The sequence below is a fragment of the Chrysemys picta genome, chromosome 4 (assembly GCF_011386835.1).
Source record: "Chrysemys picta bellii isolate R12L10 chromosome 4, ASM1138683v2, whole genome shotgun sequence".
NCBI lineage: Eukaryota > Metazoa > Chordata > Testudines > Emydidae > Chrysemys > Chrysemys picta.
This window is the reverse complement of record NC_088794.1, coordinates 86,449,508-86,476,140: the sequence shown is the minus strand read 5'-3', so window position 1 is coordinate 86,476,140 and position 26,633 is coordinate 86,449,508. Positions and strand designations below refer to the sequence as shown.

General features: G+C 45.7%; 2 protein-coding genes across 8 annotated transcripts in view; one reads left to right on the top strand and one right to left on the bottom strand.

The window, feature by feature from the left end:
• VTI1B (vesicle transport through interaction with t-SNAREs 1B) overlaps positions 1-7,733 on the bottom strand; it is a 27,275-nt gene extending 19,542 nt beyond the window's left edge. Inside the window, exons 1-2 of one of the 5 annotated variants that reach the window (XM_065592919.1) lie at positions 7,547-7,733; positions 6,073-6,295 (exon numbers count right to left, since the gene is read on the bottom strand). The gene's annotated coding sequence lies outside the window, so the exon portion shown is untranslated. Of the gene's footprint in view, positions 1-6,072; positions 6,296-7,546 lie in introns of those variants that run through there. The other 4 variants (XM_065592920.1, XM_065592921.1, XM_008172802.4 and 1 more) reach the window with 4 other exon arrangements.
• Positions 7,660-26,633, top strand: LOC101950060 (retinol dehydrogenase 12). 3 transcript variants are annotated; one of them, XM_065592917.1, is made up of 8 exons: positions 7,732-8,057; positions 14,246-14,527; positions 16,702-16,820; positions 17,832-17,987; positions 19,415-19,519; positions 20,027-20,236; positions 21,303-21,492; positions 24,862-26,633. In XM_065592917.1, the coding sequence occupies exons 2-8, from the start codon at positions 14,448-14,450 to the stop codon at positions 24,962-24,964; spliced, it is 963 nt and encodes a 320-aa protein (XP_065448989.1). In that variant the 5' UTR covers positions 7,732-8,057; positions 14,246-14,447; the 3' UTR covers positions 24,965-26,633. The 3 variants fall into 3 exon arrangements, with proteins under 3 accessions (XP_008171022.1, XP_065448989.1, XP_042705262.1); XM_008172800.4 differs by lacking the exon at positions 14,246-14,527 and having other exon boundaries at positions 7,660-8,057; XM_042849328.2 differs by lacking the exons at positions 14,246-14,527; positions 16,702-16,820 and having other exon boundaries at positions 7,824-8,057.

Genomic DNA, 26,633 nt, shown 5'->3' with positions numbered 1-26,633 from the left:
TATTGACATAACTCATCTACTTCAAGTGCAGTATTATGAAGAGACTACAGTCTCTCCATAGTTCCAATAGCAACAAGAGCTCTATTACAAGGTCAATTTTCTATTATGAAGTCCCGCAACTCTGGTTCCCTAAAGAACTTTCAGTAGGTAGAAGTTTGAGAAAATATCGAAGTCTTTAAAATAGCTCCTTTTATTTTCGTTACTTGTCCGACTTCTGTTTCCCTTTCAGCCCAAAGGGAAATTAGACCATAATATTTTAATTGCAAGTAGCTTTTGACACTGGCTCAAGCTGTCAGCTAACAAGGAAAAATTATGTTCTCAAATGATACAAAAAGGCAGATACTCTAACAGTATGGGCCATGACACTAGCTGTCAGTGCTAACATAATGGTCCTTACCTTGTGGTGCTATAATAGACTCCTCACTGCAGTACTAAGGGAATAAGAAGCTGTATAAAAATATATATTTTCTATTCATGAGGGAATGCTGCACCAAAAATTAAAAATTCCACATCAAAAGACTAAAAAAAAATCTGCAAAATTTGGAATATTTTGTCAAAACAACAATATAATCACACCAGTTTCAATTATTTTGGTAATTTATTTCAAAATTCCTGTCAGCAAGTATATCTAACAATACAGACAACAAAAATTCAGGAAATGTTAACAGATTCCTTACTAGGCAAATTAATACAGAACTCCGAGTAATAATTCATTTAAACTACAATACAAAAACGTATTGTCCACACCCCTCAGAAGCAGTGAAAAGGCTTGGGGGAGTCAGAGGTAATGGAGGAGCTGAAGGAGAGGGAAGCAATTGCTGGGAAGAAGTCTGGGAGTGAATGTGGAGGATTGTTGGGTGAAAGTAAGACGTATGGAATGGGGATTTGGGGTTTTTTTGGGGGGGGGGGAATTGTTAGGGAGCCTCCCCCATGCAGACCCTTGCTGACCTTAGCCTCTCTCATTCAGGCACATCTGCCCTTGTCCCCATGTGTTAATGCACCACCATCTCTACCATCCCATGTGGCTTTGCAGCCCCACTCGGCCACCCCCTCCCCATCCCCTTGCGGCCCAAGCGGTCCTGAACCCTCACTCAGCCACCAGAGTATTTCTGGAACAGCACAGATCAGAAAAATATAACTATGGAATTTTCTATGGCACTGCTGTTCTTTCAAAGTGATGCAAGAAACTGTCCAAAGTACTTGAGAAAATTCCCACCCACTTAAATAACCAGATTTCCACTTTTTGGCTGATGCATTTTATCAGGGCTTGAATATTAATATACCTCATTATACTCATTCCAAAACCCTTTTCAAAGCTTTGAGAATCACTGCGCGCGCACACACAACGAAATGCAATCACGTCACGAATAGAAGATGGTCAGTTTAACACTCCAAAGTAATACCACAGAACAGCATAAGACAAGATGCAGAGAATAGTTTAGCAAATTGAAAGTGCAGAGTTAATAGCCAATTTGAATACAAACAGGACTTTGGGGGTTAAAATTTCTATTCTTGAAAGAAGTGTTGTTACATTGTTAATGACTATGAGTAGTCAGGACCTGGGTTTCATAATCCTCATAAAAAGGTATCTTTAGCATCACTGTATCACCTGGTATCACGCTAGGGCATTAATTGAATGCCAACAAAAAGAAAAGCATCACTTAAGCCACCAGTACAATTTACCAAGCACCAGGGCTTATATCCAAGAGACTAACTCTGACAAGATCCCAAACCTGCCAAGATCTCACACTATGGTGTTTTTGCGGTGTGTAAATTAGAACCTCTCTCTTCATACAAGTAGAAGTTACTCTTGTACACAACTACTCACTATTTCCAAATATAGCTACAGCTTTGTAGTTAACATTTTATTACTTTCTGCCATCTCCAACAGGCTTTTGGTTCTGCAGAATTTGATTACACCTCTACCCTGATATAACGCTGTCCTCGGGAGCCAAAAAAATCTTACCACGTTATAGGTGAAACCGCGTTCTATCGAACTTGCTTTGATCTGCCGGAGTGCGCAGCCTTGCCCCCCCACGGAGCACTGCATTACCGTGTTATATCCAAATTCGTGTTATAGCGGGTCACGTTATATCGGGGTAGAGGTGTCGTAATTTGTGTCCAAACCATTAACCCCTAAATCAACCTAAGGCTGATGCTGATATTCATAATGCTGTATTTTGCCTATTTTCATGCCTCCGAGTAATAGCGTACTGCAGCTTAAGTAAGCAGCCAAATAATTGCAAGTGACTATATCACTACTACTGTAGTTTGAGAAAGAAAAGTTGTCTAAATGGTGATAAAGGGTAGGAAGTGTTACAAAAAAAAAAATTATTACAATGGTTCTAGCCTTATGGAAAAGTCAGAATAGATCTGACAGTCTCATTCAGAACAGTCAGGATTAAACTGCTACTAGAATGTATCAAGCCAAGACTAATGCAATAGAAGGAACAAAGCTTTGGAAGAGCCTATGTTGTTATCCATGTGATCATAACGGCTAAAAAGAGTGATTCGATTCTTCTTAAGAAGAAACAGGAAATAAGTAAAATCATTTTACTTTTTAGTAAAGGGTAACTGATCAATATTGTTTAGAAATCCCACACTGCCCTAGTATTTTACATAGATATAGAACAGAAAATTTTGCATCTTGGTCAAGGAATTTATCTTGTTTATATAAAGAGAAACAGCTCTCTAGATTTGCATCCCTCCACCAGAGCCCAAGAATTTAAGATTCTTATCCCCCAAAGAGTTTCAGAGGCAGCCAAATTCCCTTTAAAGTAACATGTTTTATATTATCCAATTCTGAGGAAGGCTTTGGGGGACTTTTCAGAAGACAAAGCCCCTAATTAACTAGAAGCAGAAGAATCATCTAGTAAAGCAATAGTTACATGGATGGGGAAATTCTTGAATTCCCCCTGTAGCGGGGCGGCCTGGCTTCCAGGCGCCCCAGGAAGCGATGAGCCAGAACAGCCGCCAGAGTGGGCGGAGCCACCGCGGCCTGTCCCCGCCCCCCCGGAAGTCAAGGGGCGGGACAGGAAGTATAAAGGCCAGGCCACAGCGCTCAGTAGCTGGCAGTGGGAGAGGACAGACGCTGGTGCCCGAGCTCCCACGGACCTGAGCCTGCCGAGAGCCCGGTATCCCGAGGAGGACTGGCCGAGCCTGCCGAGAGCCCGGTACCCTGAGGAGGACTGGCCGAGCCTGCTGAGAGCCCGGTACCCCGAGGAGCGGCCTGAGCTTCCCCCCGCCGAGGGCCCAGAGGGAGCGACAGACCTACCTGGTGCTCGGGGCCCGGAGGAGCCCATGATCTGCGACCCAGCAGACGGAACTCAGGAGGAGCAGGTACCCATGGAGGAGGAGATGGGAAGTGGCCCGGGGATAGCAGACCCCGAACCCATGTCAGTGTGTTGCGGTCAGGATCCCCACTGACTGCGCGGCAGACAGACTGCTGCGGATAGGGCCCCGGGCTGGAACACAGTGGAGTGGGTGGGCCTGTGTTCCCCCCTGCCACCCTGCGCCGGGTGGCAGTCTCTCCTCCTCCTTGTCCAAGGGGCCTGGGCCCCTGACAGACTATCTGTTGGCTGCCCTGCCCTGACCTAGGGCCTGGGCTAACCCAAACTGACCCAGCCCCTGCTACAAGGCCTGGGCCACTGACTGACTATTGGTTTGCTGCCCCGCCCTGACCCAGGGCCGGAGCTGTTAATTGTATGCTCAGTCCCTGCCTAAGGGCCTGAGTTCTGAACTGATTAATTGTGTGCTCAGTCCCTGCACAAGGGCCTGAGTCCGGAACTGTTACTTGTGTGCTCAGTCCCTGCACAAAGGTTGAGCTCTGGACTACCAATTGCGTGCTTAGCCCCTACCCAAAGGTCGGGGCCCTAACTGTTATTTGCTTTGTAGCGGGGTGGCCTGGCTTTCAGGCGCCCCAGGAAGGGACGAGCCCCACCCCGGAACTACTACACCCCCCAAACCTCTTGCAAATTCTTTCTAAAAGCATTCTTGGGGATTTTCCTGGTTTAAGCAATGATTTTTAGCATTTACAAAGGTCTCTTTGTAACAGAAAGTCATCCTTAAACATATAAGCAGCAACTCATTTCTCAAGACCCTCAGTTCTCCATCAAACTTTAATGATCTATTTTAATGAAAAACTTTCACCACCACTGTTCATAAAATGACTATTTAAAAATAATAATAGAGCTATACAATTAAGTCAACTTTCTGCTTGTTGTTCTGTTCCGCTTTTTAATGTGGGATAGTGTTCTAGATGGGTTCTTTCTTTGCTCCCCTCACTGTGAATCAGAGTGCCTCCCAAAATTATAAAGTGAAGAGTAATTTCTCACTCTTCCATATAGCGAACCAGCAAAGGATGGATTATAGGGTTCGTGGGAGGGGAGGCTTGGTTGAAAAAGTAGGTAATTTATTTTGCTCTCAAGGAACTGAGTTTTTAAGTCAGTTTCAATATCAAGCAAGATCCAGATTTGCGGTCGATTCACCAAAAAAGATCCATTCTTCTGAACACACATATTTCATTCTTCTTGTTGCTAATACGCTGGTTCCAGCAGAATATAGCCATTTTGGAAGGTCATCATCCCAGATGAGGTAATTCTTAGGACAATTTTAAGGAGAGTTTTGAAGAGGAGAAGACAGACTTTGAATTCAACTCAGTATTCAAGGGGGAGCCATTTGACAGTGGACCACTGGAGTGTTGTGCTCTCAGAGACTGAGCATATAGGTTACATATTATGTATAGAGAATTACAATAATTAATCCCAATGGTCACATGACTAACATGCCATAAAACAAGGACTATTTGCCCTATTCACTCTTCTGGCAGAGAAAAGAAGTCAGCTGAGTAGACTTGAGGTAATTATGTGTCAGGCTTCTCCGAAGTAAGGGAGCTTCCTGATCGTGAAGAGATGCACTCATATTGCTAACATTCCCCTTGTCAGGCCACTTCCCTTTTTCAAATATAACCAGAATTCACCAGATGAATTAAAGGGCCACCATCAACTTTTAGAGAGATACTTCCATTGCAAAATGTTTTATCTACTTATCAGTATTTGCTATATTAAACATTACGAAAACTGAAGAATTTTTGAGGAAAAGCTATTTTTCCAGTATTACTTTCTGCCTTTGACAACATTACACATAGTATTTCACTTTAGGAATCTTCTCTAGATTATGTGGGTCTCACATAGCAACAGAGAAGAGAAAATCATTTAAAAATAGGAAAACATAGCAGTAAAACTACAAAAATTGACAGGAAGACTCAGCCAGCTGTACTACTGGAAACTGCTTTATTATTAATTCATTTGACTAGATTTCCACCTAACAATCCTTAAGCAAGATTCCAACAACATTTCAGAAGGGAAATGCAATTCACCCAGTAGACCTAGAGCAGGGGTGGGCAAACTTTTTGGCCCGAGGGTCGCATCTGGGTGGGGAAATTGCATGCAGGGCCATGAAAGTAGGGCTGGGGCAGGGTGTTGGGGTGCAGGAGGGAGTGCAGGGTGTGGGAGGGGGTGCAGTGTGCAGGAAGGGGCTCAGGGCAAGGGGTTGGGGCAGACGAGGGGCGCGGGGTGTACAAGGGGGCTCAGGGCAGGGGGACAGGGTGCAGGAGGGGGCCCAGGGCAGGGGTGCAAGGAGGGGTGCAGAGTGCGGAAGGGGGCTCAGGGCAAGGTGTTGGGGTGCAGGAGGGGTGCAGTGAGGGCTCAGAGCAGGAGATTGGGGCTGAGGGCAGGAGGGGTGCAGCAGGGGGCTCAGGGCAGGGGGTTGGGGTGCAGAAGGGGCTCAGGGTGCGGGCTCCAGCCCGGCGCCACTTATCTGGAGCGGCTTTGGGTGGCAGCAGTGCGCGGCCGGGCTCAGGTAGGCTGCTTGCCTGCCCTGGCCCCGCGCTGCCACGGGGGTGGCAATCCTGCGGGCCATCGTTTGCCCACCCCTTACCTAGAACAACATTAAATGAATACCAGGAAAACTTTCTCCACACAAGAATGCATCTCTGCAGCCCCATAGAGCAACACTGCCTCTCCTGTTTGTGCTGAGATCGAAGCCAAATGCCCAAAGCATACAAATACTTACACAAATTTCAGTAATTCCAGTGATGTCAGTGGGACTGCCCAAAGGCAAAAATCATGCATAAGTGCTTACAGGGTTGGGACCTTAGTTAACCCAACAGTAGGCATGCTCAAGGGTGAAAGCTACCAAAACTGGCAATAACCAACCAGTAACATATAGCAAAGCAAGAACTACTGAAAACCTACACCTCAGAGCATGCCCTCCAAGACAGGAAAGCCACCAGCAGCTGCAGAGGAGAAGAGAACAGGAGAATTAGCTCAAAGGCAGCAAGTGGTATATCAGACCTCTGCAGACATTGACATATTCCCTCTCTACATAGCTTTTTACAATAATCTTGTGAATTTAGTGTTAGTGACTGGTTCTGGCCTGACAATTTCAGAGACTGAAGATCTTCATTTATCCATAGAATATGTATTACAGGGACAGTCCAAACTTCCCCTCACTGCCCCATCAGTGCCTCATGCATTTAGCCAAAATCATCTTAAGGGTCAGACTTCTATCTACATGTCCCATTCAGTTTTTGGCCTCTTCCAAGGATGCCAATAAGAGGGCCAATTAGCTTTGGCTAGTTGGAAAGCTCTGTATTCAATTATCAATCCCCTGAGCTAAGCTGCCCACAGCATTATCCCACCTGCTTCACAAAGTGAGAGGATTTCTGTTCTGAAAGTTGAACAGCTCTGTTCCTGGAACCTACAAGATTTTCGAGCTGATCTGACACTTGTTACTTGCATCAACCAGAAATACAAGTTCTCAAAAACATCTCTGCTCCTCTGCAAGCTACAAACTGACAAGCGCAAGTGTCGTAACTCTGTGAGGCTACATTGCTTGCTACGGAAGGCCAGCACGAGGATTGGGAGGGACCGAACACGGACAGGAAGGGGCTCGGGGAGAGGGGATTTTGATGCGGCTCTAGCCAAGGGACACACTTCAAGCTTTGGGCGCTGCGGGATGACCCAGCCTGTCCTGGCTCGGCGGGGCGTGTCAGGCACAATCCAAGCGCAGCTGCCTGCCGTGTGCTTCTGAACGCTTCCGGCTCCCCCGGAGCCCGCCCTGCCATTGCAGGGAGGCTCAATAGCAGCATTAGGAATTTGGAAATCGCTCCCCCGACTGCCCCAAGCAGCGGGGCGTGGGGACGAGCCGAGTCCCGCTGGCCAGGCCCCGCTCTGCGCTCCCCACGGTCACTTGCGGCAGCGCTTGTAGCGACTCTTCAGCCCAGGAGCCGGAGGTTTCGGAGGCGGCCCTGAAGGCCGGAGAAATCTGCCCCCAAACCTAAGGGCTCCGGTTCCCGCGCAGAACAACTCCCCGCCCCCGCCAGCTCCGGGGGATCCCGACACCGCGCTGCGGGGAGACGCGCTCCGCGCTAGACACTGACCCGGTAGGAGGGAGGGGGGGGATTCCTGCTCCCCTCCAACGTAATAACGGCCCCGCGCTCGCCCCTCCCCCCGGCACCTCACGGGCCGCGCCCGCCCTGCCTCACCGGCCGCGCTCCCCCGCAGTCTCTCCGGGACGCCCCGCAGCTGCGCCTGCAGCCCCCGGAAAATCTCGTGCAGCCGCTCGAAGTGCTCGGAGGAGCCGGAGCCCCGACCCGCCATGGCGGCGGCAGCTGCCGTCTCCCGGCCCTCTCGCCTGTTGCTAGGATCCCAGGCCCATCGCCCGCTCTTCACAAACACTTCCGGGACGCGAGTCGGGGCTTCATCGTGCCGGCCACTCGGCCCGCCCGGGAGGGTGCCTTCCATAGCGCCTGATGATCAATCACTCGGCACCGCCCCTCTAGCCACGAGGTTCACAGCGCAGTTCCCCACCGCCTTGCGAGAGCAGCATTCGGGGTCTGAGTCGCCATTCCCGAATGGCACTAGCCCGGTTCTACGGATCAGGCACTATCCTTGCCACCTCGAGAGGGAGGCCCCGAGACTCCATGCCGCGCACTGCATGTTGGGAAGTGTAGTCCTGCTGTGGGGAGGATCACGCGGGAGTCATGGGACTTTCAGGTAGGTAGGTCCCAAGGCGGCGAACGACCGGACCGGACAATGCTGGGTGGAGCTGCCTCTCTCCCAGCTGCCCTTAATCGCTGGGGGTTTCTGTCCCAGCCTTATCTGTAGGGTTGCCAGTTTTGGTTGGACTATTCCTGGAGATTTAATCACATGACACTCTTTAATTAAAGATTACTTTTTAATTCCTGGAGACTCCAGGCTGATCCTGGAGGGTTGGCAACCCTATGATTGTCTGTCACAAGGGGCGCAGCCACCACGCTGTTCTCTATTCTGGAGCAACATGGGCCCCCTCCCATTCCTGCTGGGTGCAGGCAGCTGGGAGCCTTGTGGCCCCAGTTACCTGTCAGGAGCCTAAACTTGCCAGACTTGGACTCAGATCAAAAGTGAATGTTGGGAAAAATTGTCTTTAAAATACCCGTTGATGGTTTACGAGCCATTACTTGGCCCCCAGAATGATGGGGTGTCCATGGCCCTGGTGAAGTGTTGGGATCATTTATATAATGAGAATTCTAGAGTAATTGTGTTTGACAGCATTGCACTTGCTCCCTGCATGCCTCTGAATAACGATGTGGTTGGTGGTCAGGCCTTTATCGAGGCTGGCAAAGTTCAGTTCCAAAGCAACAAGATTGGTTCGACAGTTGCTGTGACCACGCACAGTCTATACCTGTTTTACCCCATCACTTTGTGTAGGCAAGGAATGGAAAATGTGCAAGAGTCCTGCACTGCAAGCACATCCAAGAGCAAGGTTTAAGGTGGTTTGCTCCCCTGACCAGTATAGCAAGGATGTGTACATACCAGCAATCTCAGAGAAACCCAGTGTGTTGAGTTTGTTATGCTATGTCATCCAACACAGTAGCTTTGCGTTCAGGTTCTGGCTTGGCAGATCTGGACATTGAAGTCTCCTGTCCAAGGAGCAGATACAGTACAGAAAGTCAACACAAATTTTCTCATGTGGCTTAACAGTAGTGGTAAAAAAAGGAGTGGGTAAACTCTTGCTTCCCAACCTTAATTTTCAAATCATAATCAATCATTATCAGAAAAAGAACAGTTAATTTGTAAGTATAATAATAATTAATATATGTATTCAGTCAGTCCACACATGGAGTAGCACTAGTTGCTTATTGCAGATTTTACAGGCCACTTGTCTGGTGCTGGATGTAATCACCCAGTAGATGACTCACACAGCAGTTGTTGTGGTCACAGGAGAATAGGGGTAACTAAAGCCTTTATTTCTTAAATGAGAAGTGAGTAAACTCCGTACTCTCCAAATGTGAAGAGCTAAAACTCTGGTTACCCTTGGCTATTTTACTGCTTAACAGTTTACTTCAAATGTGACCTGGAGGGCTCCCTTTAGGGTTAATAGTCTCTATGCCCCATTCAGTAGTTTCTTCCTTACCCTTTGCTAACAAGAGGTCCAAGTGGTGGTAGTTATGGTAGTTGTTTTTGTGATGTGTACACCTGACCACAGGGAACTAGCCTGAGACACTTCCATTCATCTCATGTAGGACATCAAATGATTTCCTGCTCTCATCAACTGTGCTGCAACCCTCAGCTTAGGAAGCAGAGTTCTTTCAGGAACTTCAAAGGTATCAAATGACACTCCCCACCCCCCGCAGTTCAGATTTGGAATACAAAATTGACTCCATTTTTGTCTTGCCAGTAGAGTTGTTAAATTCCTTGAAACAATAAGTGAAGTGTTAGAGTCCTTGCTGAGCTCCTCCTTGTGGAAGATCACCTGCTGTATTGGATGCAACTGTTGGATCCTGGGTGCTTCCAACCCTGCTGGGTCCAAGTAGCATTCAGAGACTGTCTCTATGTCTGGCCTTCAGACACACTCTCAGGGTACAGACTCCAATGCTGATATCCTCTCTTGGGATATGGAGCCCTGTGACCCAGCTGCTCTAGGTCCGAAGACCAGTGTGGATCTTCCCCAGTTTCTCCAGTAGCTTAAGTACACCTTTCACCAGAGCTCCTCTTGCACATGCGCTCTGGGTTACAGTTTAATGGTTTGGGGACAACATGACCAGGGCGTCCTACCCGTACGTGGCTGCATAGGGCACCCCAGCCCTGCCTCTTCCCACCTCTGCTCTGCCCCACCCCCACTCCACCCCTTCCCCAAAGCCCCCGCCCTGCTCCATCACCGCCCCGTCCCTTCCCACCCCTTCCTGCCCTGCTCTGTCCCAGCCCCGCCCCCACTCCCCTGAGGACTGCGGCAGGGTCAGGCCTGTAGTCACCGGTGGCGGGAAGTGCAGCAACTTGGCGCACTGCCAGTGAGTGCTGGGGGGCGGTTCCCCCATGTCCCCCAAGCCAGCCCCACTCCCCGGGAGGCCTGGGGCCCCACCCCCCACGGGGGGCTGCGTAGGGCCCCAGAATGGCTAGGGACGGCCCCGAACATAACAAATAAAGGATCATGCTGGTTTTGCAAAGGCACTTCATAACCATACACATTTTACTCATATAAGAGCACAATAGCTTTACAGATCTATGCAAAAATAACAAGCATCTGAATGCAAACCCTTCCCTCCAGTACCGTCCTCACTCCTGGGTTTTGGTCAGAGTTTTTAGGGGTTCCATGGCTCAACTGCACCACATTCCTACTCAGTCTTCTCTTCCTGGTGATGGTCTACTTGCTAAGGAGCATGTTTCCTTTTAAAAGCAGTTTCTAGCACCGGGTCTCTTTCTGTCCTTGCCCTCGGGTTTTTCCATTCTCTATTCCTCTGTCTGTTGCTGGCCACTGAAGATCATTAACAGTTCATAGCTCTGCTGACAGTCTCCATTGTTCTGCCAGCAAGGGTGGATACAAACTGATGTTTTTAAAAAAAAATTTAAAAATTAGACTTTTTAAAATTAGATTAAAAAAATTTAAATTAAATACAGGTATATTCCTTTTTTTTAAAAAGGAATTTATTTATTTGAAATTGACAACCTATGTTAAGGCCTAAACTTCTTATAATCTATTAAAATAATTAAAATTATATACAGAAATAACATTCAAGCAGTATATATTTGCTGCCAAGATTTAAAGAAAGTCAAACCCCTAAAATAGTGGAAGTCAGTGGTTAAGGACCTGGAATCACAGTTTGTTGAAGTGCCAAACCATCTTTTGAAAGCAATAGCCTCTGCCGCAGGTGCAGAGAGAATATTTTCTTCATTTCAGTTCATTCAACTAGTTCAGTTCAATGACTGGTTCATTCAAATTTAAGAACCCAATTGGAAGTTAAAAAAGCAGGAATGATTGTTTTCCTCTTCCAATATATGAATAAAATCTAGGTTTGAGAAGATGAGATCTTCTACTTCTAAAACATTGGGTAGTCACCAGAAATAATCACTTCAGTTCACTAATTATAGATAATACTTCCTTTGTTTAAAAAATCAGTTTGCTTTAAAAGGGAAACATCTTTTGATAAACTTTTTGATAAAGTTATTTTGTATACGGCACATTTTTTTAAAAATGCTCTTTTTGTATATTTTTAATTGAATTAAAATTTCCTTCCAAATAGAGCTTGACACAAATTACAAGTAAAACTTAATCAACTAATAAATAAGAAATTCATCATTCACCATTTTGTAACATAATAAAAATGTTAAAATTAAGAATCTGAATAAATGTAAATTAAGCTATATAATTGCTTAAATAAATGTGTATAGATATGGGGTATCTCCTGGTTAGCAAAAAGAATCACAAATTTAATGTAAGGGCTATATTTTGTTGCAAATCAACATGTTTTAATGGTTACCAACTAATGAGAATTAATCTTAAAGAAAATATCTAAAAAGTACAAATCAAGGTTTCCTGCTTGCTGATTTAAATCATGACCAATTATTGATGGCCACTAATGGCCCTTTCTTTCAGGACTGGAGATTGTCAGGTTCGTGCCATAAAATGGAAGATTTAATCCATATAAGGTCATAGTGAGAAAGAGATTTCATACAATCAAATGGAATTAATAAATTTACATAAGCAGATTCCCCAAACTGTCACAAATACTTAAATGCCTGCATAATTAAGTAGGAGTGCCTACTATACTGCATCTGAAGAAGTGAGGTTTTTTACCCACGAAAGCTTATGCCCAAATAAATCTGTTAGTCATTAAGGTGCCACCGGACTCCTTGTTGTTTTTGTGGATACAGACTAACATGGCTACCCCCTGATACTATATAGTATAACTATTGTTAAATATCTAACTGGACTCATAGGGAAATGTTCTATTGTCCATGGTCACTATGCAATTTTCAAATAGTCAGAACTTTGGTAAATCATAACCAAGCCAACCAAAAGCACCACTGTTTCTCAATGAGGACTGTGTTCATTCCAATTTTAAATTCTTGCTGGTTTTGTTGTGTCTACGTTTAAAAATAATTATTAGAATTATTTTATAATGGGAAGTGTGTTTTTTCACTGTCTCATAATTCAAGTCTGAAAGATTTTTGCTTGCCCTTTCCAGAAAAATTCACTGCAGGGCATAGACTGAATATGGAAAACTAAAATTGAATGTTTCAGAAAGTTATGAGTGTGAAAACAGGAAGTTATAAATGAAACTTTTTCAACCTTAATTATAATGGTTGGTACCAGCCATCATAAATATAGGTATGTGACATAGGCAATAGAAAACTTTTAATTTTAAAGGGTGCTTGCAAACAAAACAAGACATTTTCAAAAGGACCTCGGTGTCGGAAACAACAGATCTGTGTTTGCTATAGGTCCACTGAGAGCTGCCAGCTTTGGCCACCACTATATGTAAACACTGAGCAGTAAAGTTCTGGTGAATGAAGGAAACTGGATTTTGATAGCTTCTTTTTCTGTAACCAGTGCCTGCACTTAAATCTTTAGAAAATGTGAAAAATCCAGAGCTGTCAGGGAAGCACAGCAGACCCATTGCCCCAGATTCTAAATTCATTAAGCTCTCTCCTTCATTGGTAAAGGGCCCACTGGAGGAGGCAGAGTGACCATCAGTTTAATTGTCTTGATCATTAATTCGGAAATGCCAGACTTTCCCTTAGCTCTCTCTACACACACGCACAAAATCATCTACATTTTTCTAGAGCTAATAACAGAAACCTAGAAGTGGGGTTAAAGAAGGGTCATTTACTGAAATCACTGGTGTGATGTTTGAATGGGATCATGCTCCAAACAGCCTGGAAGAGATGAGTCTTCCAGGCTGAGCTTTCTGCATAATTAAACCTGCAGAACTGCTGTTTCCTCAGTTGTGTGTTTCTTTCTGAGCATCCTGGCTGAGAGAAGAGCACTGGTGCTGGTGGCACAGACCCCTCAGCTTTATTTGTGTTTTAAGAAGATAGTTCACCAAACAGGGTAATACAAACACCGCAAAGAGATTAAACACAAATATCCATCTGGGAATTTCTAGTTTGGCCACTGATGTAGTACCATGACGCCAATATAATGTAATTCATCATAGAGTGATCAGAACTACTGCCTGCTTTGCTGGCTGTTCAGTGAGTGAAATGTGGATGTTGAACCTGTGTTTGTGATGTGCGACATTTTGAAAATGCTCATCTGGAAGCTGTGAAGTGAAGTAGAGCTACATCATAACAAATCGGTGGCTGACCAGGGTGGTATGGTTGTCACTATCCTGCATAGCATGCTACTTGGAATTTCATGATGACAGCAGGGCTAGACCCCCAGTGCTGCTGCTACAAAAGGCATAGACCTCCATCACTTGAGCTAAAGGGCCCCGGGATTCTCTGTTGTTAGCAATATAGAGTCTGTGACACATTTTATCACTTCTGAGTGTATATACACACTAGCCAGTTAATTTAAATACCTTTAAATATTGCACTTTGATGCTTAGACCTCAGAATACTTTATCAAGGTGAGTACTGTTAGCCCCATTTTACAGGCGTGGCACAGTGAGATAGTGAAATGACTTGCCTAAGGTCACTTAGTAAGGCAACAGCAGAGTCCAGAATAGAACCCAGGTTCTCTGGACTCTTAAGAGCACTTTATCCATCAGATCAGAAGCGCTGCTGATATTTAGCAAATTATAAAACAAACCTCAGAAAGATATAGAGTAGAGAACAAATTAACTCAGTAACTAGGACGTTATTGATCCTTTAGATCTAAGGAACTGACTTGCTTGCAGTTTTGTTTTATTTTGGGGGAGAAGGTATATCTGTTTCCCTGCAGAGAAATCACTAGGTATGTCCCTTTGTTTTTTTTCCACCAGTACGGCACATTACCCAGACTGGGTTGTTAGACTACAACTCCCAGCACGTTGTGCTCTGCCTTTCTTCACACAAAGCTGATGGGTAGGACTACAACTCCCTGTATGCAATGCTCCCTAGCTGGTGTATTTCACTCGCCCTCCCCTCTCTCTCTGTTGAGAGACAAGATTCATTGGAAGGGAGGGCAAACAACAGACAGCAGCAATGCTAAACTGCTTGGCGACCGTGTTGGGAATATTCATCTGTGTTCCCCTTCTTCTGTTCATGGCAGCTCCCTACATCAGGTCTGTATTAGATGATTGATTAGCTACTGTGTAAACCCTTTTACCCTTTAACAAGTGTGCACCTTTTTACTTCTGCTAAATGGGGATCCAGCAAGTGCATTCTTGGTAGAGAAGGCAGATCAGTTTATTAATTATTGCACTTAGAGAAAGATCAGGTAATATGGTAGCATATCAAATCTACAAAGAAAAAATTTCAGGATTCTGAGAACCTGGGTTTACATTATCATGTTATCTGTGAGTCTTAAAACCTCTCCATTCCTCTTTATAAATGAAGCAGACTTAAAAAGCAATTAAAGCAGGGAAGTGGCAGTCAGGCTATATTTGGTTTGAACCATGTCTCTGCTGTCCATTTGCTTTGCAGTCTTGGGTAAGCCTCTCTGTGCCTCAGATTCCCCATCTGTAAAATGGAGCTAATAACTAATTTACCAAGATGTTATGAGGTTTACTATATTAATGTCTGTATAGCACTTGAAAGGTATACAAGTGCTGCATAAAAACAGTATGACCATAAATGCTTAGAGTAGAGTATTAAGTAAAAGAAGAAAGTTGTTTTGCTTCCAATAAATTTTAATAGATTGCTTGCTTTTGGAAAGGGTTTGGACAGGGGATTCTTTTTTGACTTCACCAAGTGAAAATGTTAGTTAGGCTAACCTTGAACCCTGTATCTAGGAAATAGTAGGGAACAATCCTGTATTCACTCCTGATCTTGGACTGGATTGAGACCTGCTGGGATTTCTAGCTCTAATTTCTATGATTCTCTGAATCAATTCTCAGGTTAAAATAAGATCTTGTACTGTTGGCAATAAAATGACCATATTTCGCACCTAACCTGACCCCAAGGTAGCCACTTTAAATGCGTTGTAAACTTTCTGTAATTGCCGTTTTGTTATCTCTGAGCACTTTAAAGTTGATGTAAGGTGGCAACTTACTTTGGGAAATATGAAGTTTCAAAGAATTAAAAAGATAATTGTCAATCCATAAAAATGTGAAGGAAGAAGGCCAAATTTTTCCTTAGTGTAACCACACTGTCTTGGTTGGAGTTACAGCTGGGACATCTGGCCCAGTTCTTAGTCATTAAAACCAACAGTGTCATGGGAGGCTTTTTATTCACCTCACGCTCTTTTAAACTCCTTTAATGTAGGTGCATTAGATTAGTTCAGATGGTCTAGGTGAGAGGAAGATCATTGGATGATCTTCTATGATATCAACAGCCAATAGGGTAACTCTCATCCCACCTGTGTAACAGTTTGTACACATCAGTGAAGAATTTACAACACCCAATACAGAAAGCTACCTACTGTGTTTGCTGGTGCTTCAGGCAGTTTCTGGCTGGGAACCGGCCTACTCATAGGTACCTGGACTATAGGCCAGGGCTGGGCAAGAAGACTGATATGTTGGTTAATGCTGAAGCCCAGGTGAGGATCTGGAACAGAAGCAGTGTGCTGGGGCACCTGAGATAGGATTTGGGAAAGAAAGTGCCTGTGTTAGCTCATGGGACAGGAGATGGGAGAAAGGACTTGCCTGCTGCCTCTGGTTTACTCCTGCCTCTGGGCTGTGTATAGTGCCTCTCTGCTCTGGGGCTGTGTACCACATTCCCCTGTTATTTGGTGCTCATAACAAACCCCCTGCTGCATATATGCAGACATTGTGGTCCCCACCTCTACTGCATGCAGCCTGACATGGAAAACTTCAGATCTATCCCCTGAACTAAATAAAGGAAGCTCTCAGCTAGGTGGCAGAGTACCAGGGCTTATGTCCCCGTTGGGGTGCAGCCACTGGAAACCAGGGATTAAGACCCACCTGTCAGTGCATTACATACCAATATGTTTATAGCAGAGTGGGCAGCTTGGAATATTGTTTACTTCAGGGTGCAGAGGTTTGGAAGGTGAATGGGAACCTGCATCAGTGGCCGTAATGACCTCTAAGAAGGGTGAGCAGTAGCTGGCGCCAGGGAAGGAATATAAGAAAACAGGAACCTGGAACTGGCACTTTATGTAAATATCCCCATGTCTTTCCAATTGTTCTGAACCCAATAACTAGGTGGCTGGATCAAAGCCAGCAAGCAGGGCAGTATAACACAGAACACTAAATGCCAAGCCCCAGGACTGACCCTGATAACCAGAAAACTGTCCTTGTGAATCCCTAGTATCTCCTCTTCTTGTCCTCTCTCCTAGGAGATATGTGGCAGGAGGCGTGTGTAAGTCAACAACTAAGCTGAATGGGAAGGTGGTGATGATCACGGGGGCCAACACAGGCATCGGGAAGGAGACAGCCAGAGATCTCGCACAAAGAGGCAAGTCACCTGTTCCTTCTCCACCTCCAAAAGTCCCTCTGTAATTTACATCTTCACTGGGTGTCACTGTTTTCTTCTCTGGATCTGGGAGGGGATTATTTTGATTGACCCATCTATACTACAACTATAATGGAGTTTGAAGACCTGGTTACACATGGTTGTCCTCTGACCCAGTAAAACACATTTAAAAGTTATAATGGAGATAGACCCAACCATGTCCTAGGAACTAGGTTAGAACCCTGGAGAGTCCAGAGCTTTAATATAGAATCACAGGGTTAAAAGAGACTGCAAGGGTCATCGTTTCTAATCTCCTGCCAGGATTTGTTGCGTCTATAACATGGTTATACATCCTGACGACACTTAAACTTTTAGCAATACTGGAAGCAGGTCTCCTGACTCGATAATAATTTTACTGTAGGTGAGCCTTATAGCTTCAGTACTGCACTTTGGTGGACTCCTAGACACACTTTCAGAACTTAGTCCTGGAAGTCCCTGTTATCATTAGACCCTCCTACCTATGTGAGGCTGGAAACCAACTTAGTTTCATTGGTGTGTGTCTTTGTTACAGCGTGGCTGAGGCTAACTTGGTTTAAAGCTATTTGGACAGCTACTATGGAGGGAACTAAATTACATTCTTAATCATTTGAGAAACAGTGCCCTAACCAAGGCCACCTCGGTGCAGGAGTGGTCCATTCAAACCTTGGCCACTGTGGTGAGACTACCAATGTGGGAGTCTGTAAGACCAATATTGCTGGTGTTGTGCAGTGGACACCTTGCCTACAAGGAGTTGGACAGAGACATTTCAAGCTTATTTCACACCAACCAAAGAACAGTCTTGAGAAGGTAGCACTCTTTGGTCACTACCTAGCTGGGCTGCATTTAAGCTGGTAACTCACAGGTAGAAAGGTCGTTTGTCTGACCTTTGGGTGGCCCCCTGCCTTTCTGTCCTGGCTCCCCAAGCTGCCCCCACTGCTCATGGCCCATGTTTCTGCTGTCCTTTCCCCATTGCAGGTGCCAGGGTGATCATTGCCTGCAGAGACATGGCAAAGGGGGAAGCAGCAGCCTGTGAGATCCGAGCTGAGACAGGGAACCAACAAGTAATTGTGAAGAAGCTGGATCTGGCTGATACCAAGTCTATCCGAGAGTTTGCTGAGAACTTCCTAGCAGGTATGGCCCCTAGATGCTGTCACGCTTACTGTTAGGGGAGGGTATTTAGTTAACACCATCTCTGATCAAAAGGGCAGCTCTCTGCTCTTTAGTTCTGAAGAGCGAACGTGGTGTAGCAGACAGATCGACCTGGGAGTTGCAACACTTGGGTTCTATTCCAAGTTTTGCCATTGACTTGCTGTGGGACTTTGGGCAAGGCATGGCTTAATTGCCTTGGTAAAACACTTTGAGAGCTGAATATGAAGGTCCTATATAAGTGCTCGTTATTATTATAAAAGTGACTGTGAAAATGCCCCTTTCTTATAAACTCATAGACTTTGTCAGAAGGGACCATCATGATCATCTGGCCTTACCTTCCGCACATTGCAGGCCACAGAATCTCACCCACCCACTCCTGTAATAGACCCCAACCTCTGGCTGAGTTACTGAAGTCCTCAAATCATGATTTAAAGTCTTCAAGTTACAGAGAATCCACCATTTACACTAGTTTAAAACTGCAAGTGACCTGTGCTCCATGCTGCAGAGGGAGGTGAGAAACCACCAGGGTCTCTGCCAATTTGACCCAGGGGAAAATTCCTTCCCGACCCCAGATATGGTGATCAGTTAGACCCTGGGCATGCGGGCAAGACCCACCAACCAGAAACCCGGGAAAGAATGCTCTGTAGTAACTCAGAGACCTTCCCATCTAGTGTCGTGTCACCAGCCATTGGAAATATTTGCTGTTAGCAGTCGCAGATTGGCTACCTGCCATTGTAGACAGTCTCTTCATACCATCCCCTCCACAAATGTACCAAGCTCATCCTTGAAGCCGGTTAGGTTTTTGCCCACTCTGCTCCCCTGGGAAGGCTGTTCCAGAACTTCATGCCTCTGATGGTTAGAAACCTCTATCTATTTTCAAGCCTAAACTTGTTGATGGCCAGTTTGTATCCATTTGTTCTTGTGTCCACATTGGCACTTAACTTAAATAACTCCTCTCCCTCTCTGGTATTTATCCCTCTGATATATTTATTCTTACTCACTATATGAGTCCCAGCTACTTTAACTGGAGTTGTTCCCTGTGATGGCATAGAGTCATGCTGTCCCAAAGCAAGGCTGAAAAGTGGTAATAGTCTGTCCTGCAGACATGGGCTGGACCAGTTCCACCCCACGACACTGCCAGCAATATTAAGCCAGGAGGGAGGGCACACTGTTGCCAGTGGACTTTGTCAGACACTCCCCTGCTTGATAAGATTCTGTTTGGTTGCATGGTGGGTAGTCACCAGAGACTGCAGTACTAGCCTGGGGAGGAATCTTTTTATATTTTGGAGGGGAGGGACAGCTGCAGCTCAGTCAGCCCAAGTTCTCTAGCTGATCTATGCCATGCTGGTGCTGGGCGGTTGTCAAGGGATCCCAGTTTAATGCTTCATCTCATCCGTTGTTTCTTGCAGAGGAGAAGGAGCTACATATCCTCATTAACAATGCAGGTGTGATGCTATGCCCTTACTCCAAGACGGCTGATGGCTTTGAGATGCATCTGGGAGTCAATCACCTTGGTAAGAGTCTGAGAGTTAGATGTGGCAGACAGAGCCAGCTGGGACCTTTTAATAAATGTTGGTGGGAAAAAATCCCAGGTGGAGACTTTGCATCCAAGACTCCTCCTCTCCAGCCCCTAAGAATGCAGGGAAATAATTGAAGATCAGAGTCCTTTAAGCCTCAGTAGAGACCTAAGCTGTTTTGGGAGGGTCCTAAATTTCTTGGGGAGGAACGGTGCAGGGGAAGCTTGCCAGTCACTGCCCATGGAGTGCCTATTCTGAGGGTACAGAGCTGGCAAATGGGACTGCCATCTCCTGCAACCTTTCACCAGTTCCAGCTGTTTGAGCACCCACAAGTAGAGGCCACTTTTGAAATTTGGTCCCCTGACCTGCCTGTGTCTCTTGTCTCCCATCTGTGAAATGGGGCTAATAGTGAGCTGCCTCAGTACTTGGTCTGAAGTGCTTTGAGATCCTAGGATGGAAGGCACAATAGAAGGGATTTGTTTTAGTTTGCCTCTCTCTCCCTAGGTCACTTCCTCTTGACCTTCCTGTTGCTGGAGTGCCTGAAGCAGTCGGCCCCAGCCCGCATAGTCAATGTGTCCTCACTGGCTCATCATGGAGGCAGGATCCGCTTCCATGACCTCCAGGGTGAGAAGTGCTACAACTGGGGCCTTGCGTATTGTCACAGTAAATTGGCCAATGTACTCTTCACCCGGGAGCTGGCTAGACGCCTGCAAGGTGAGTCTGAGAGGGGAGTTGATTGTATACCAGATGTGGCATACTGAGATCCTTTGGGCTCTGGAGGGTGGCATTCAAAATGGCACTAGAAAAGTGGCTGTACACCTACCTCTACCCCGATATAACGCTGTCCTCAGGAGCCAAAAAATCTTACCGTGTTATAGGTGAAACCGCGTTATATCGAACTTGCTTTGATCCGCCAGAGTGCGCAGGCCCTCCCTCCTCCCCTACCCCCCCCCCCCGAGCACTGCTTTACCGCGTTATATCTGAATTCATGTTATATCGGGTCACGTTATATCGGGGTAGAGATGTACTTAGATCCTGTGCAGAAATGAAGATATTCAAGGTGGGGTAAGGAAGTGACTTTGTGTGGGTCCCTGGCAGGTGTTCAGGGTGGGTGGGAGCAGATGCAGTCAATCCAAAGGGACCAGCAGTTGGCCTAAGCCAGTGGCTATGCCCCTACCCTCGGGGCTAGGGCGAGGGAGTGAGCTGGCCCTACTCAGAGGAATAGGTTTAATTGTTTTCAATGCTTGTCAAAAAGCAAATCTGCAAACAAACGAGCTGCATCCGCACAGACAAAGCAGCAATTGTGAACCATGGACTGCTACTGAAAAGGCTTTGAATGCTGCTGTGCGCAGCATAGGAATCAAAGTCCACAGTGGAACAGCTGAGGTTTGCTCATCTCTCATGAGACTCCAGGTCTGAAAAATAGAGATAAGGTCTCTTATCTAGAGTCCTAGTACTGGAGTAAATCAGGAGGGGTCTGTACTTTACAAAGCAATGGGCAAGCCTCTAATGTTTTTGCTAGGCTGCTTTATAAAAGGCCTAATGACTAAAATGGTGCAGTGTTCATAATTGGGATGAGATGTTGTCCAGCTTTCCAGCAAGCAAGTGTAAGGGAGTTCAATTTGCCCCACTATATCTGCATCTGGACCTTTGTTTCTTTAACATGTTAGATACTGGGGCAAAACAGGAAGGCTGTTAATGCCTTCCTTCGAAAGAGGCTCTAGTGCATGTAGGCAGGGTCTAATTTGATAAATGCTCCTTGTTGTCCCTCTTGCTGTAGGCACTGGAGTCACTGCAAACTCGCTGCATCCCGGCTCTGTTTATTCCGAATTGGTCCGGCACTCGATTCTAATGTCCCTGCTGTGGAAGACGTTTTCTTTTTTCTTGAAGACTCCACGCGAAGGAGCCCAGACCAGCGTGTACTGTGCAGTGGCTGAGGAACTGGAGTCTGTGACTGGACAGTATTTCAGGTGGGCAGAATCCTTGATCGGCTGTGGTGGGCCAGAAGGGTGCAACCCAGATGTCTCGGGGGTGTGGGGATAAGAGGTGTGGGCGAGGTAAGGCTATAATCTTTGTCTGAGAGGGGACTGTACTGAGGCTTACACAGATCTGAAGGGAGAAATGTTAGAAATATGTTTAGAATTTGTACCAGTTACAAGAATCTGAACATGTTGGATTGGAAAGCGGTTGCTCGTGGAAAGGGACACAAAGATAAAAGTCATATTTGCAAGGAATTCTTTACCTGTATAATGCTTTAGATTATACCCAGTCCTGTAGTCTTTGAATGGGCTCATGCTTAAAACACAAGATAAACATAAGAACGGCCATACAGGGTCAGACCAAAGGTCCATCTAGCCCAGTATCCTGTCTTCCAACAGTGGCCAATGCCAGGTGCCCCAGAGGGGCGCCAGGTGCCACAGATGGGCTGTCATAGACTCTGGGTTCTATTCCTACTCTGCCACAGACTTATATTGAATGCTTGGGAAGTCACTTAACTTCTCTGGCCCAAATCAGCCCTGCTGTATCTTCACTGAATTCAATTGAGTCACACCAGGGATGAATTTGGTCCTCTTTGCAGTTTTCCCCCTATCTGCAAAAGGATGATAGTACCTGCATCTCAGTGGGATTAGGACATTTGGTTCAATAATGTTTGTAAAGTGCTTGGAGGTCCTCAGATTATAAGGCAGTAGCAAATGTGCGAGGTGTTGTGCAAGTAGAGCTCAAGATTTTCAAAACTGTCTCAAGTTAAATACCTCCATATGTGGCCTGATTTCTCTGCTTCCACACTCTGAAGCATGGCACATCCTGAAGCTGCACGCATTGCAGGAAGCTTCAGGAAAGGAGATCCCTGCATGTCTGTGCATACATTGCAAAATGGCTTCCATGGCTCTTCTCTTTCATTCAGTCCAGCTCCATTTTGCTACTGATCTCAGTTGAGCTATCTTGTGACCTGCATAACCATCTTCTTACCTCTTCCAAAAACACAGCTTAGGATGGCTTAACCAAGTGATCCACATGTAACTCTTGGACAGTTACATTCAGTGCTGCTTTCTGCCTTGATCACTTCACTGTGACCGCCTCTCATTTGGGAATTCGATATGGAAATGGCCCTTTGATTTTACATGAATGCAGTTGACATGAGATAAAACTCCCTCCTTCATATCTGAAACTAGAAACTTAATCTTCTCCCTTGTGATTGAACCACAAGATTATTCCAGGATACGCCTTTGTGTCTGATCTTCAAGTACAGAGTTTGTACCATCTTAATCTGCCTTGGCTATAGAAATAGGTCCCTTAATCCTCTCTCAAGTGCTTCCATCTCCCAGTAGATAAAAGCAGCCTTTGTGACTCTCCGCTGTCCCATGTGCTGGAGCATGTGAACTCTAAGTGGATTTCAGGTTTGTAAAAGAAGCAAGCATGAACTCAGTGGAGAAATGGTTAGCAAATAGCAGCTTGAGTGTGTGTGCCCAGATTTATATTGGACTATCTCTGAAATAGAACTGTGTCCAAATCCTGACACTTAATTGAATGTAAATCGTGACAATCACTAATACTACTTTAAAATGGCCTTTATATAAATAGGAAGCGATGAAGAAGAAAGCAGCTGTAGCAGAAGCTGATGTCCTATAGCAAAACAGGTGGAGAAGAGATACAGCTGGAGACTGCCACAGCTCTTCTTAGGCACATTTTGTTCATCTCCTGTTTGTTTAGATTAGTGGGTACAGTTCTGTGCCACAAAAGAGCAGTGGGAACCACATGCTGATCAGTATCTCTGACTGATCTTCCTGCCCTGATCCATATCTCTAGGCTGCCTTTCCTGTTTTCGTTGCTAAAATGGCAAGCTCCAAATAATACATAGCCATCCACTCCTTATCAGTGGAACTCTTGAAAATTTTAGGCATTTTTTTTAATGCTGCTTTGTATTTTCTTATCTTTTAGTCTTATTCAGTGAATTTTTGTCTCAGACACTTAGGGCAATAGTAAACTGCATTTTTCCTTTAATCAAGAATACGTAGGGGGCAGGTAATGGTAATGTGACTGCTGCTGCCAGATTTTTTTCCCCCTGGACTGCACATCAGCATTCCCTACATTCTGAGGCACTCAGCTTGCTCAAGCATCATGAGCAGGTTCTAGCGTGCTTGGAAATCTTGAACAGGTCGTGAATTTTCCTTCCCTTACTACAACTTCAGTTTATTATGTTACCATACCCAGTAGTACAGCTGAGAGCATACAGACCCTGCGCCAAAGAATTCACAATCTGGTATCAGATGTTATGTAATAAAATGGAAGGGGGTGGGGGTGGAGGAGCAGGGGCAATAGCACTAAGATGACTAGCTATTCACCAAAGGCATGTGCATACCATGGGAGAGAAGACAAGGGTAGGCTTTTTAAAATAAAGGAATGTCTGACTCTGTGGGTGTCAATGGAAAAGCTGGTCTTTGGGAGGAGTTTGGAATGTATAAAATATGGAACTACCTTGTTTAGTGAAATCAGTTTGTATGTACCAAGTCTTTATAAACAGAATGATTGGGTAGTAAGTTAACTCCTGCCATTAAGTGGGAACCCAGTACAGTTCAAGTAACCTCCACCTTTACATTACAGCCCTCCTACCCCTACCGCTGTTGGCTTCTCAGACAACCATGCTGAAGAATTGTGTTTAAATATTTGTTGATTGCTGTTGACATCTGCGGGGAGGGGGGGAAATCTTTTCTCCAAGCTCTGCTACTGCTGCAGCTTATTCCACAGCTGTACCTCTTGATGAGGGGGCAGTATCATTCCCCTTTCTTATGATCTCCTGCCTGCGAGGCAGCCACACTGGTTATTTATGTGGCCCACACAGGTACATGTTGCTTTATAAACATACAAAATGAAAGGCCAAGTTCTCAGATGCTTTCCTGATAGCATGTTATTTTTATAGTCATGTCCCAAAGGCTTCAGTGAACTATGGCATTTGGGCCATTGCTGTAACCTTTGTATAAACCAGACACTAGCAGGCACAGCTTGGAACTCTAAGGATTACAGTGGTGGTCCCTTATGTACCAGCTCTCTTTTCCACCACTCCTACCTATGCTGAAGCCTGCATCTTTACCAGGTGCAGCAGTATGGTGGCCTGGCTGCCAGCTGCCTCCTCTCCTGCCGCCACACATTCCCTCTGCCCTCCCCCCCCCCCCCAAGCAATGCTATCAGTTCTCCTCTCCCCCTCTTATTTTTAAATCCAGCTTGAAGGAATTAAGCTGGACAGCATCATCAGCTAGTGTCTCCATGCATTTTAACTGGACCTTTTACCTGTGCTAATGCAGCCAGGGCACCTGATGAAAGTCTCTTCTTTCCTTCTGCAGTGACTGCCGGCCAGCCTATGTATCCCCTCAAGGCCGGAATGATGAGCTGGCAAAGAAGCTTTGGAATGTCAGTTGCGAGCTGCTGGGCATCCAGTGGGACTGAACTGTGGAAATCCCTGAGCTATAGTGAGATAAGCCTGGATTTGATGTTCTTAAGGAGCAGTTTGCTTGGGCAGAGGAACACAAGCAACCATGCAGCTAGCCCCCTGCCTGGCACTTGCCATGGCTTTACCAGTGACTTTATAGACACAACTGCCCTTGAACTTCTGTGATGTGTTATGTTTTAAAAGAAAAGGTGAGATCACTGCCCCTCTCATCCCCCTTTCCTAACTGGAGGCTCAGGGCAAAGTGCAGGGACTCAGGGCTTATCCTTTCCCCTCCCAGCCTTCCATTCCCATTCCCATTCCACAAGACATTATTCCCCTGGTTTCCCCAAAAGAAGTGGAGGCTTTAGGTCAGTTAGGTTTCTGTACAAGACAATTTAGAAATTTTGCTTGATGCTTATGGAAGGGTCTTTATGCAGCCGTAGTAACCAGACTGGTTGAGTGTTTCCTTCAATGTATGCTCCACTGAGTCGCTTGTCTCCGCTCCACTGCTTGGGAGGGGATCCTAAAGCTGCAGCAAGCCCCAGCTCACAGGAGCAAGTCTCAGGTGATTTGTATGCTGAGGCCCCTCTTGCCCCTCGAGATTGTTAATCAGTTGTACTTCAGTAGCCCTTAGTGCTCCAATCAGGCTTGAGTGCCATTTTGTGCTAGGCACTGCATAAACAGAATAGACAAGGGTACTTGTACTAAGCAAGCCATGCCCTTAAGCAGAAGGGCACAGCTTCTGCAGCTCTTTGAAAGCTAGGTTGTCATACAAGCACCACATGGGGCAGCCCATCTTATTACTTTTACATAGTAGAAGGAAGCCTAGAGCAGGCTTATTAAGAAATACCTGGCCCTTTACATCTTCTCATCAATGCTGAAGTCTTAAACTTGTCACAATAAAAGCCACATATACCTTGTAGGTTTTGGAATTCTGAGGGGGGGGGGAGGAGGGGATTGCTGCCAGTAGAGAGTGAGCTGAGAAGTGTGTTGTGTATAGGGTAGTAGGTAACAGAGCCTGCCCTCTACTTAGCAGAGTGATTCAAGCTGTGGCAGATACATCACTGCCACGTTTGCTGTCCTGATGGAGGATATTGGAAGCCATATGTACAGTAGAGCAGACAAAGGCAGGGATCATTCATACCGAGACAGCAATGGCCACATTAGCAATGGGGCAGGAAGGCGAGAGTAGACTCTAGTTTACATTGGCATTAAGTTTGCCTGCCCAGTAGTTCTAGGGAGAGGCTAGCCAAGGCTGGCATGTGGCACTTGCAACATGTTGGTCACCCCTGTTGCAAAGGGCAAGTAAAGTTGGTCATTGCTGCAGACATGCAGACTCCAAACTCTTCCCACCCTGTGTGGTAATTGAGCTGCTTGGCTATAAGATGGCATATTTTGTACTTCATTTGAATTTTTTTTCTGGAAGCATCACATAGCTAAAATGTCACTGCAGTCAGGGTATCACAGCTTGCAGGATTGCCTTCCACCTATTAGGAAATCCAGACATTCAGACCTGTACTCTGTGTAGTCACAAGTGAATGGCATTTGCTCTGAGAAGAAGATGCCTAGTTCCTGATGAGGTTAGCACTACCAGCTCTTTACGGCGAGGCTTGACCCTGCAAACACCACTGAGTTACCTCCAACCATTACATTACTAAATAAAATCATTCCTGTTTTACACTGTTA

What these genes read in the sequence shown, in the direction of transcription:
- LOC101950060 (XM_008172800.4), top strand. Translation starts at nt 7,660, where the DNA reads ATGGCGGCGGCAGCTGCCGTCTCCCGGCCCTCTCGCCTGTTGCTAGGA. An exon ending in CAGAGATCTCGCACAAAGAG is followed by an intron (nt 16,821 to 17,831) that starts GCAAGTCACCTG and finishes TCCCCATTGCAG; the next exon opens with GTGCCAGGGTGATCATTGCC. An exon ending in TCTGGGAGTCAATCACCTTG is followed by an intron (nt 19,520 to 20,026) that starts GTAAGAGTCTGA and finishes CTCTCTCCCTAG; the next exon opens with GTCACTTCCTCTTGACCTTC.